A 13,162-nucleotide genomic window follows, 5' to 3' on the forward strand; every position below is an offset into this window, starting at 1 on the left:
GTCTTTGTAGGGAGTTTCATAGCAATAAGTGCTGGAAATATCAGCTCTGTCTTTCATTGGTGAGTAAACAGAAAGTATCAATGCCCTGAAGATTCAGAGACTTCCGTATCTTTCATGACTGCTGCCAAAGATCTATTTTCGTCTTTCTGCTCATCAGTGCTAAGTGATGTGAATGTGTTCTGAGAGACCGCCTCCCTGCGGGCTCAGGCTCCAAACTTAAATGAACCTCCTGATGGTTTCCCTGTAAGTGTCACAGGCTTTGCTTATCTGGAGAACCTGGCCTAAGACGACGCGTAATATGTAAAGCATCTGCGTTGCTATTAGTTTGGGTATCGCCAAATGCCTACTGTCGTGTGATCTAATAATTTTTGGTCATTTTGATTTAATGCCTTTTTATATAAAATATAAATATAATTTATATACATATAATATATAAATACATATAATTAGACAAACATCAAATGTAAATTCTGGTAAACACTTTATTTGAACATTTCTAAGTTTATATCCAGAAGGAACAAGGGTGACTATCACTTTTCATTGGGGTTTATATGTGGGTCGATAGAAAGGAGCTAGAATGTTCAAAACAGCCTCAATTTTCCAAGTTCTGCATCCTACCAATCACATGTGACTCCCAAAACACATCTCCCACTCTTTGGCTTCTCTGTCAAAGCTAAGATTACTGATGACCCCGATCCCATATTGAGTCTCCTACATCTCTCTACTTGATCCCACGTGCAGATATGTCCATGAAGATTTTAAATGGAACTTCAGGAATATTTTGTGGTAACTTTCTGGCTTACTAGTCTGTTGGCCCTCTCTGTCCCCCAGGAGTCATGTACTGTGGTATTGGGTAAAGCCTACAGAAGCCACCAACTCCCCTCTGCCGCTTCTTGAAACTGCTCACCCAAACAGGAGTCGGGGTTAGCTTGATTCAACAAGCTAACAAATATTAAGATAGGCTGTGATTCTCTTGGTGCCAGTAGCGAGCTTAGCCTTGCTTCGGTGTAACTACAATAAAATTATTCTTATGCACATATTGAGGATGGAACTGCAGTAATGGCAAGTGGATAGGCCTCTTGAGATAGTCAGTGTTTGCTTGGTTTAAACTTCAGAGCCACACTGTTGATGCAAAACCTCTGACCGTTAGGCCCGGGTCCATCAGGAAACACATGGCCCAGATGAGCTTCGCACTAAAAAGAGGAGAGGAGATGCAGTCAGTTCCTCAGATGAAGCAAAGATCTTTGTATAAAGCGAGACGCAGGAAGTTCTCATGGCCACCCCACTCTAGGATTTGACAACCATCAGGGGTAGAGAATCTATCACTTTAGAATCCAACCGACGAAAGAATGCAGAGTACAGTCGTGGGAGGTAGCTGGACTTTACCATTGAGAATGTGAACAAGTGTTTTAACTTAGGTCTTGGTTTACTCATCTATAAAACGGGGACAATAATTATATCAACACAATAGGGCTGCCTTGATGATTAATTGATATCATGCACATCAAGCATTACGTCGTCCTTGAGGCAAGCAGTAAGTGCTCCTGGTGCTAGTTGTTGTAGTTAAGCTGTTGTTATTTTTTTAATTGAAGGCAAGAGTATGGTATCTTTTATCTGCTTGCCTCGGGTGTGTTTGCAAAACTCCCGAGTCAGAAAGGAGTCCTTGGGTGGGAGGATCAGTTAGCACACTCAGCTGCTAACTGAAAGCTTGGAAACTGGGTCTACCCAGAGACGTCTCTGAAGATAGGCTTGGTGGTCCATGCAAAACATTCAGCCACGACGTCTACGGGGAGCGCAGTTCTACGGGGGTGAGGGGTGGGGGTGGGGGTAGACACACAGGGGGGTGCTGTGAGTTGGAGCTGGCTCTATAGCAACTGGTTGAGCCAGAAAGTGTGAGCATGGCAGGATATCGGAATACGTTAGCTGGCTGGTTTTAACTCGGTCTCTCACAGAGGAAGGCTTGCGGCAGGAACACTGCTCTGGGATGGCTGTCAGAGAGACGGGCTGACTGAGGATGAAGTTGGGTCAATACCAGCCACGCTGGACCTTTCTGCTGCCTGTCCTTGCTTAGAAGACTAGGAGGGGCCCAACGTCTTCCTTCAGGTCCTAACTCTGGCCCCGTCTTCAGGGAAGGCTAGACTTGGGAGGGCTACTTTAGAAAGGGGCTCAGGAACCTTTTTTCTCTTAGCATTCAGACCTGTGGGAGAAAGGGGGGTTGGCTATTGTCAGTATGAATACTAACTCCATGAGTTTTCATGGCAACTGTACCCCTGAAATAATGCTACCCATGCCGAGGATGAGAGAGCTCTTTGTGATACCTGCGGGGCCCTCGTTGGACACAAAAGGAAATGAAAATGCCCACCTGCTTGCAGACCACCTCTGTGCGAGCCGCTCCTAACGAGGTGTCCAGACGTCTCAGGATCCCGGTGTTGCTTTCATCGGCGCCAGCTGTGCCGTGTGCCTCCGAGAAGGAAGGCCACCCCGTGCCAGACCAGTACTTCTTCTCAGAACTGCGGGAGACAGTTGCAGGGCACGGCTCCTACTGCGCCGTGGATACCAGACACACAGCGCCTGGCAGGCCCCGCTGCGTTCTTCTCCCTCAGCCCTCTGCTGGCGCCCCAAGCCTAGCTACCCACACTCAGTTCCACGGGAACTTTTCCCAGGGCACCTCCAGGATGAAGGGCATTGTCTTGCCACAGTGAAAGCGTTTCTTGTTCCTTTGATGGTAAGGGCGTCTTTGTTGAAGTCTGACAAGGATCTGAGCACACTGGGAGCTCATCGAACGGGGAGGCATAGTAGGAAGGTGGGTCAGACCCATCCCTGCACTCTAAGTGTAGAATGGGGTGGGGGGGCGTCCAATTGAAATCACAGTGATCTCACTCAGGAGGTCACCATGATATTGGTCCATCAGAAAAAAAACCCAAGCCCTGATGAAAACAGCCATTTTTGTGTGGTGATAGGAATGTCAGGCTTTCTCTTAGACACATAAGTCCGACTGGGCGTGGGGATTGTGAGGCTGACTCCCCACGTCTTAGCTCTGTGGCTAGAGAGGCTGAGCTCTTAGCTTCTCTACGCTTGTCCTCAGCTGTGGCACGGAGATCACGAACCTCGCCCCCTTGCAGAGCGGCTGTGAGGAGATAACTTGGTGGGGCTCAGCTTACAGCTCTGCGCCACGCCTGGCCCAGGGATGTGCCCCGGACGCTAGCTCTGGTTATGAGGGGGAACCCGGCATCGGGGTTCGTGAAGCCCGGCCCTCCAGCTGAAGGGGACTGATGGCTGGGGAAGCCGGAGCAGCTGGCCGGAGAAGGGAAAGGGCAACAAGCCAGTCTCCTCGGCAAAGACCCGTCCTCTCTGAGGGCTGTGACCGATCAGCTCCCGCACGTGGGTGCCGAGGGGGGCTTGCATGATGGAGCCCTGGTGCCACGGCTGTGAAGCGCTTGGCCGCCGACCGAAAGGTCTTCGGTTCGAACTGAGAAGCCGCTCTGGGGAGAGAGCATGTTTTCTCTGTGGCAGTCTGCTTCCCTAAAGATGACGGCCTTGCACTGCTATGTGCAGGCCTGCTCTGCCCCACTGGCTGGCTCCCTAGCAGTCAGAATCAACGCTGATAACAATGAGGTTTTGCCTTAAAAAAAAAAATAGCGCCAGGGAAAGAGAGGTTAATTTTCAGAGACAGGGAGGTGGCCCTACCTATTTAAGGAAGAGAATAATTGACTGCTCTCAAAAGCTAAAGCAAACCCTGCCATCTAGTTGATTCTGACCCTTACCGACCGTAGAGGAGAGGGGAGTGACCATACAGGACACGGTAGAACTACCCCGTGGGTTTCTGAGACTATACGTTTTTACGGGAGCTGAAAGCCTCGTCTTTCTTCTAGGGAGGCTGGTAGAGGCTCAAACTGCTGATCTTGAGGGCAGCAGCCCAATGAACAATTCACTACACCACCAGGGCTCTTTGAATTGAATGCCACACACTGCCAAAAAGAGGGGGATAAAAAGAGAGAGACAGAGAGAGAGCGCAAAGAAGAAAAAGGTGGCAAATGAATTCTGGTGGTAATTATATAATTCCATGTCAACTTAAAGATATATACAGGGGTAGAATCCCACCTGTCAATCAGGTTAAAGTCTGATGTCTTTGGTGGGGGGTGGGGGAGCTTCTTCTAAGGAGGACCCTGGGACTCTCCCTCGCTCTCTGCTTTTCTCTTCTGGCTGGCTGGTCACCCTGAGAGCCGCTGGAGCCTTGCCGTGTTTCCGCCAACCTTGGATCTACATGACTTTGCGCCCACCGGCCTGTGATCTCCCTGCATTCTGCATCATTGCATGTGGCTGCGTGAGTCGAGAGGGACTTAGGGACTAGTATCAGACTTATGGACTTGAGTTGTACTGGGCTGCGATGATTTCTTGCTATATAATTGATAGAAAGCTCTTTCTTACGCAAATATGAGTGTCTCTGGGTCTGTTTCTCTAGTCAACCCGACCTAACACAACCTTCTTGACCATGAACACAAAGGAGACCCCCGTTTAGAGCATGAACCCCGGCAGAAACAACGCAGCATGTGTAATTCAGAGGTCCTAAAATGCATCACCCCTTTATACACCAATGTGATGGCGCACCCCTAAGAGCTTTGTTTGCCTGGGTCACACAAATCACCAGTTAACAAATCAGAAACTGGAACTGAGATTTTTTTCAAAAAGAAAAAGATTTATACATCAGAGAAGTTTTAAAAAATAATCTTTACCAGCTCACGCGAACACAGAGCCCATTTTGTGACAAAGAATGACGCTTTCCACAGGGAAACACACATCTAGGGAGAAGGCGGCGTTGTTTGTTTTACATTTCACAAGCCCCTCTGATGCCTGCCTTAATCAGAGACAGCTGACCTCCTGTGTGTTTCCGAAGGCCATCTGCCGAGACGCTGGTCTGGGGGAGGCGCTGCAGAGTCTGCCCTCACTCGAGTTCCAGGTGGAAAGGGAGGGCTTCGGGCACAGAACAAAGCCCCAGAGCCCATGGGCCCTCCGGTCACACTTTTGAGGACCGCGCCAGAGCAGGAGAAACCATTTGGATAGCTGACACTGGGGTGCGGATCCGGGCTTTGTGACACCCGCGTGGTGCTGGTAAATGATTTAATCTTTAAACTCCCGTTATCTATAGAATACAAATATCCTTAGCTACAGAGCAGAAATGGCACTCTCACCTCATAGGACTGCCGAGAGGATTCGCTTACGTTGTTTCTGGTACTTTGTGTTTTGTGGTCGGGCTGACACTTGGTCCGGCCCTGGAGGCACAGTGGTTACACGACGGGCTTGCGGTTGGCAGCTCAAAACCGCCAGCCGCTCCGCAGGAGAAAAAACAAGGTTTTCTACGCCGGTAACGAGTGTCCGTCTTAGAAACCCACAAGGGCTGCTCTGCTCTGTCCTGTAGGGTCACCAAGAGTCGGAGGTGACTCAATGGCAATGAGTTCTATTTTTGTTCCTAATATTAATATTATCAATGCTAACAAGTGTCCATGAAACGGTGGGTCCAAGCAGAAGTATCTAGATGTCAAGGGTGGATTGTTTGCAATCTTTTCCCAAGGGCTCCGAAATACTTTTCCAATAGATTGGATGGGGTAAGATATGGCTAAATATGCATAGAATAAAATAATGATGATAATAATATATAATAACAACAGGGGTTCCATGGGGGAAGGGTCAGGGACGGAGGGGATAAAGGAGAGCTGATCTCAAGAAGAAAGAAAATGTTTTGAAACTGATCGTAGGAGCAATTGTACAATTATGCTCGATCTATTTGAATTATGGGATGTTATAACATCTGTAAGCGCTCCCAATAAAATGATGAATTAAAAGAAAAGAAATACTTCTCCAAGTCAAATACTCTGGCCCGGGAGAAATACAGCAAGTATATTTTAATCACCTTTGGCAATTCCCTCTCTGCATATCTGTAAATTACTAACCATTAAAGGAATTTTGATGGAAAAGTATGGATATGATATATGACAAAACAAAAGAAGAATGAAGCTCATACTAATAAAAAGCCCCTGAAATACTTCAGGGGAAACAATAAACCTTTATTGATGCAATGAACAAAATCTGGAGGTTTTACAAAGTAATCTAATAGGCCTAAGGTCTATAATTGAAGACCGAGAACCTGCCATTAAGGTCAATTAGAAATGCTTACATATGTGTTTAAGTGATTAGCAGATTATAAGGTCTACCCTTGGGAAACTGAAACCATTCTGACTCACTTACTCGCAGAGCGCTCTGCGGCTTGGTTCCGTTAGGCACGTATTTGTTTGGTTTCGTTATGCACGTATTTGTTTGGTTTCGTTATGCACGCATTTGCTTTGCTTTGATTTCTGGAAAGCCCAGAGCCCTCACTCAACAGCATCAGCACCTAGTGACCTGACCTCGTCAGCGACCTCGTCAGCGTCTTCGTGGAGTTTCTGTTGCCTTGGGGTGAGGCAGGGGCACACACAAGGTCTTTTTAAACAACTTTACTCAGGCCCTTGTGACGTGCAGGTGACCACAAAGTATGACATCCTACAATTTGAAAATACACACACCCACCCAAAAGCCCAAACTCAGCCATGGGGCCGATTCAGATGAACAGTGACCCTACAGGATGGGGCTGAACGGTCCCCGTGGGTTTGCAAGACTAACTCGTTGGGTGTACGAGGCCTCCTCTTCCTCCGTACCCACAGCAGATTTTAACAGACGCGCTCAGAACTGGCTGCGTGCGTGCGGAGAGGGATTGAGGAAGTAAGAGAGGGCCAGTGTCACACAATTCCAGGGGTAACAACAGTCTGAGGTCTCTAGGGGGACTTTAACATGGAGAGTGCGCTTGAGCTGGAAGCCCTCCATTGAAAGTTCGCTCCTGCGGAGCATCCAATGGTCACAGGTTCACAATGGAAAGTAGGATAAGTGTTAAAACGGGCTGCTGGGAAGAGGGTTTTGGAAGGGCGCTCAGAGCTGCTGTCCTCTCACTGACCAGAGTGTGCCCCTTTGTTGAGGCTGCTCCCCTTGCAGGCACTGGTGTCTATAATTCAGGAAGCTGCCACCAGATGGAGATGGTGCCCAGGAGACAGGGCTGCCAGGGTGGCTTATGGAACCTGGGCTGGAGGGACAAGAGAGTGGGCCTTGGAGTTTAAGAGACAGGCAGGGGTTCATGGTTTTGATTGGCACATTATAGACTGTAGAACCCTGGGCAAGTTATTGAGTTTCCCCACGGCTCAGTTCCCCTCGTGTGGAAGGAGAAGCAGCCCGGCACTGGGCAGGGCTGCTGAGGGGCCTGGTTAAATGAGGCATGTGCGGAGCTTGGGCACGGTGCTGGGGGCACGCCGGGAAGGGGCTCCTCTGTGCTCGACACATTCCCTCTCTGGGAAGTACATGGCACCGATGCCACGCACTGAGCTCCCCGTGGGCCAATGACGGGGCGTGCGGCCAAGGACGAGGTGTGGGGCCCTGGGAAAGTAACTTAAAGACCCTGAGAGTTGCGGATTTTCCACCTGCTGGAGGGGGATTCGTGCGTTCCCATTGGCGCGTGGGGATGAACTGTAAAGGACCGAGCCCAGTGCCTGCATAGATGTAGCAAGTGAGGTGGGTGGTTGTATCCACTTTCCTTACGTTTCTACTACAATGTGAAGCCTTCACCTCATTTGATATTCCAACTGTTGTCCAGGTCTACAGGACAGATTGGGTCCATCAACCAATTAAAGATTACGTATTGAGCACCGCCATAGATTGAGAAGCACATGCCGGAAGTTGACGGGATAGCTGGTGAACAAACACATGGAATGTGCTCATTGGTCTAAGGAAGTGTGGAAGGCAGCCACCCTGGCCGACTGACCCAGTGAGATCCAAATTCTGGTCCATCCCAAAGAAAGAGACCCAGTGGAATGTGGAAACCCAAAACGATGTCACTGATTTCATATGCAAGTCAAGTTTGCTAAAGATAGTTCGACAAGAGTTGTAGCAGGTTAACGACAGGGCACTGTCTGAAAGCCCCGTCGGATTCGGAAGAGCACCTGCAACACGGGCCACGGTCGATTCCATCAGGTGGATGGTGCTGAAAGTAGAGGACACCAGAAAGATGCCCCTCTGAGTTCTCTTACTGCACAAAGGCGTTTGAGTGTGTGGAACACAGCAAAGTATAGGTAACAATAGGAAGAATGGGAACTCCCAAACACTTAGTTGGCCAAGAGGCAGCCATTCGAACAGCACAAGGGGACACGGCCTGGAAAGCGGGGGTCCGGGAAGTGTCCTTCCACCACACCTATTCAATCTGTATGCCAAGCAGATCCCGAGAAGCCGGCCGAGCTGAAGAACAGGGCAGGATGGGGATCGAAGAAGATCACAAACAACCTGCCATTGCAGTCGGCACGGCCTTGCTGGCTGGAAAGGAAGGGGGGCGAAGCACGTCCTGAGGGAGAGGCACCAACAAAGCAAAGACATCTCCTCGCGATTTCCTCAGCATCAAGGGTGCCTGCGCGCACGAAGCCCTAAGAAGCCCCCGCTCTCAGAGCGCGTGATTGTGAACAACTGCTGAGTGCTTGGGGAGCCCTGGCGGCACAAGGCTTAAGGGCTCAGCTTTGAATGCAATGGTTGGTGGTTCGAACCCACAAACATCTCTTCAGGAAAAAGACCTGGGTGGGGGAGTGGGGCAGTGTTCTCATAACAATTACAGCTCAGAAACCCCTCCGGCTGAGTTTTCTGTTCCGTGGGCCTTGCTCTGAGTCCACGTGGTCTTGAAGGCCTCTGAGAAGGACGCTGTGGGCCGGGCGGCATGTGGCAAGCACTGCTCGGTGCTAGGGCAGCGTAGACTCACAGCTCACCTCATTTTCACACCTGTCCGTCACTCGGGCACTGTTATGACCCGGATGTTAAGGTGAGGAAAGCGAGGCACAAAGAGGTTAAGAAAGGCGCCCAAGTCACAGGCACGGAGCTGGCGAGTGCAGCCAGGCAGCCCTGACCTCTGCCACACTGCCATGCGCCCTTCTGCCGTGTTCTGGGGACACCGAGGTGGCTTAGGAATAAATTCTTCCTCTTCCCCCAGTCTTACCTGCAGCCGGAAGCTGAGAGAAAGCAATTCAAAAGTTCCTTATGAAAATGAGGTGTAAACGTCTCAACTAAAACCAACGTCTTAACTCTTCAGTAAAAAGCAATCAAACCAACCACGTGGGTTGAGTTGGCGGTTTATGCTGAGTGGTTTACGCTCAGCTGGTGAACAGGCCTCTACAGAGTCAGCGGGGTTACCTGTCCGTCCTGGCACCTCCTCCACCTCGGAGCCTCGGCCTGGGTGGTCTTACTTCCCCCATTGGGACTCAAATTCACTGCCACCAGGTCAATGCTGACCCTCTCCGACAGGGCAGAACTGCCCCTCTGAGTTTCCCAGATTGGATCACTTGACGGGAGTACAAAGCCCTGTCTTCCTCCCGAGGTGCCGCTGGTGGCTTTGAACTGCCCACCTTGTGGTTAGCGGCCTACCACCGTAAGTAACCTCTACACACCCAGGGTTCCTTTTCTGTGTGGACTAAGACTGGAAACAACACAGCAGCCACATGCAGCCCTTTCAGAGAACGTGAGCTCAAATGAAATCAAGGCCTGGCACCTCGCTGGCGCAGAGGCATCTTCCCAGTGCTCAGTAATGGCTGCTCAGCTCACGACGGGGCAGGAGGGCAGGCCTTTCCACTCAGATCCTTCGGGCGCTGACGTTCTGTGATTCTGTGAATGAGCCTGGGCCACAGTGGGGATGGGGGAGAATGAGGAGGAAGAAGACCTTCTCTTTGGAGTTGCACAAACTGAAAACTCCAAGGGAGTTAAAAAAGGAAAACACGAAGTACGTAAATAAAACAGTAAGGACTACAGATCTCCACCAGCCTCTTCGAGGGTGCATCTCGTTGGTCTCCTCGCTCCAGACGGCTACTGCGTGCTGTGAAGCCCCGCACGGAGTAAGAAGGCAGGGACTTGTCTGCATGCGCAACATGGGCTTTTTTGGGCTGAAAGCAGGTCTCAAAGTGCCCCCCAAATAACAACTGTAATCTGTGCTGCACAACAGTGACCCCTACTTCTCCTGGAACAGTGGTTCTCACCCTTCCTAATGCCGCGCCCCTTTCATACAGTTCCTCAGGTGGTGGTGACCCCCAACCATAGAATTACTCTCATTGCTACTTTATCCCTGTGATTTTGCTACTGTTATGAATCGTCATGTAAATATCTGATATGCAGGATGTATTTTCATTGTTACAAATTGAACATAATTAAACATATTCAAAGTCTAGTGATTAATCACCAAATAATATGTAATTAGATATTGTGAAATATTTGTGTGTTGTCCGATGGTCTTAGGCAACCCCTGTGAAAGGGTTAGTCGACCCTCAGGGGGGTCCCGACCCACAGGTTTAGAAGCACTGTGCCTAGACAATGTGATGCCACCCGTGCTGCCGCTAACTCTGATATCTCCACACGGGGAGGGAGGTGGCAGAGGCCTGGCCTCAGGGCCCACGCGGGAAGATCCATCCTGGTGGCCGCCCGGCCTCGAAGGCTGGGCTCTGGCTTTCCTACTCCAACCGGCCTGGGCAGCCCATGGGCTCGAAGCCCGGGGGATGGACGTCTATAATGCAGCCCTGCCTGATGGAAGAGACAGTCCCAGAGCTGGCTTGGTTTATATTTATTCTAAACCAATTTAGGGTAGATGCACGAGAAAGGAAAACATCTTTGAAGTTCTGAAAAACAGGGCTGCCCAGACGTTTCCCTTTTTTCCCCTCATCATTCTGCTTTTTTTACAGACTGTTTCCTGCATGTCTAAACAACAACAACAACAAAGAAGCTTTGTTGAGAGATTTCAGATCCTGATTGACTTAAAAGAGGCTTTGAAATCAAGGGACAATTAAATTTACTCCCCGCTCTATAGATTCAGGCATGGCATTCACTACTGTCAAGTAGCGGGGTGGGGGTGGGGGGGAGCCTCATAAAAACCTACATTTCCTAAATTAAGTTATAAACCCATTTTCCCTGGGAGAGGATACAGTTTTAATCACATGGCCAAGCAAACACAATTAAGGCTTCCATGTCTTTAAATACTTACCCTCTAAGAAATTCAAATAGCTTTGTCTTAAGGGGCCACTGCATCTTTTGTGGGCTTGCTCTCTCTCCAGGAAGCATGCAGGTCAGGAAGCCTTGCTAACAGCTCCCACGGCAGAAACGATCAAAGCAGGGACATGTCTTAGGGGAACAGCGGCAGCACCGGAGCCCAACGGGGAGGCGTTGATTTCCCCGGCCTCACTGAGACGGGCACCGGGGGGATGTAGAGGTTTCCTCGCCCCGGCCCACCTGTGCCTTCTCCGCGGTGCTTACCTGAAGAGTGGGCCGTCACAGCACACACAGTGATACATCCCCGGCTCCTTGTTGTTGAGGTGGATCCCGCTGAATGGCTGAAAGTCAATGGGACACACCACGTTCAGGATTCTCCTGACAGCAGTGGGGGAGGATCCCCGGCTAAGTCCCCACTCTCACCAGCGGTCCAGGCAGCACTGCCCTAATCTGACAAAGCACATGTTTCTCCAGGGAGTGGGGTACAGTGCACAACCCGGCAATACCCCCGTGAGGCATGAATAAGGCTGCGAGCTCCCATGTCCCAAGAACAGCACGGGGTGTGCGCGGAGAGTGAGAGGGCAGGCTCAGCCTCTGTGAGCGTGTGAGATCTCGGACTCACTCCATTGCGGCGACGACGGGACCTAGCCTGCTGTTGAAACGCCCGGAAACCTCCAAGGGCTGACGATAAACACATAAACCACACAGGTCAGCCGGGCCGGGCGGTGGCTTTCATATGCCTCGTGCGGTGTTCACAACGCCAGACACTTAGGACACGTTCAACAGTACGCTAGATCCTCGCAGCGCCTAATGAAATTCCCCCTGCTTCCTAATGAAATGACCACATTAGCTGTGGCTCAAAGACTTGGCAGGTTTCTGAAGGTATCCCAAGAGGAACACAAGGGGACTTGGGAACGTGAGTGAGCCAGGCAGTATTTCTTTTATAGGTTATGTTGGGAACTAGAGTGCCTTGTAAAAAAATTTTTTTAAATCCCACTTTTGCCCAATTCCTGTCACCATCTCTTCTGTTAAAGTGAAAACGAAAATGCAGCCACACAAAGGCGCCCTGTGCAGGTTATGGAGATCCACGACCCGTGTGTGGAGGTGGGGACCACCCCTTCTCGTAGGAAGGAGAGAAGCCACAGCCCCAGATGGCTCGCCACGTTGTCAGGTTGGCTCAGGAGAGACGCTGGCATCTTCTGCCCTCTCCTTTCCACCTCAAACAATTCACAGCGCCAGTATGCAACACCCCCGCCTCCCTGCCCCCAGAGTATTTACTGCACGTTCTTAGGACCATTTCAAATGACCCTAGTGAGCCCGCCTTTTGGGCACCTTTAGATTTCCCCCCTTTAAGAACCCTGAACTTAGCTGCAGCCATTCGCACGGTCCCTTAAAGAGCGGCCTCTCTTGAGTGCCTGCTCCAGACGCTGACGTTAATTGGCGCCTCTCATGAAGACCTGGAGAAGGCCATCCTGCTTGGGAAAGTCGAGGGGCAGGGAAACGAGGAAGGCCCCTGCGCGGCAGGATTGGCAGCAGTTGCAACAATCGTCTCAAACATAACCCCTGTACAGATGGCGCGGGACCACGCTCACAACAACCCTATGAGACAAGCTAGAACTGCCCCTGGGGGTCAGTTTCCGAGACGGTAACTCTCTCCAGGAGTAGAAAGCCCTGCCTTTCTCCCGAGAGCGGCTAGTGGTTTTGAACTGCCTCCCTTGCAGTTAGCAGCCCAGTTTGGAACCACGACGCACCACCAGGACCAGGCAGTACTGTACTTCATTCTGTTGTGCACCGGGTCGCTGTGGCTTGGAACTGACGGGGCAGCGCCGAAGGACAACGATCGTGAAGCGGACGTTCTGTCCTGAGGCTCTAGATCAGCCCTGAGGCTCTAGATCAGCCCTGAGGCTCTAGATCAGCCCATTCACTGGATCTGGGCAGTCTGATGGCTTTCAAAACACCATCTGTCAACACGGAGTCGATGCGGCCCCACGGTGACCCCGTGGGTTTCCGGGGCTGTCGCTGTGCACGGAGGAGAGGCCAGGCTTTCTCCTGCGGAGCTGCTGCTGGCTGCCACCGCCAA

General features: G+C 50.8%; 1 protein-coding gene across 1 annotated transcript in view; it reads right to left on the reverse strand.

The window, feature by feature from the left end:
• Nucleotides 1-464: 464 nt before the first annotated feature.
• MSRB2 (methionine sulfoxide reductase B2) overlaps nt 465-13,162 on the reverse strand; it is a gene marked incomplete at its 5' end in the record, with an annotated part of 25,481 nt that continues 12,783 nt past the window's right edge. Inside the window, 3 exons of the mRNA XM_045300226.1 lie at nt 465-1,193; nt 2,363-2,510; nt 11,347-11,423. Coding sequence (XP_045156161.1) covers nt 1,089-1,193; nt 2,363-2,510; nt 11,347-11,423 — 330 coding nt within the window. The remainder of the gene's footprint in view (nt 1,194-2,362; nt 2,511-11,346; nt 11,424-13,162) is intronic.

The sequence above is a fragment of the Echinops telfairi genome, unplaced genomic scaffold (genome assembly GCF_000313985.2).
Source record: "Echinops telfairi isolate 266 unplaced genomic scaffold, ASM31398v2 ScPeMD7_7461;HRSCAF=8499, whole genome shotgun sequence".
NCBI lineage: Eukaryota > Metazoa > Chordata > Mammalia > Afrosoricida > Tenrecidae > Echinops > Echinops telfairi.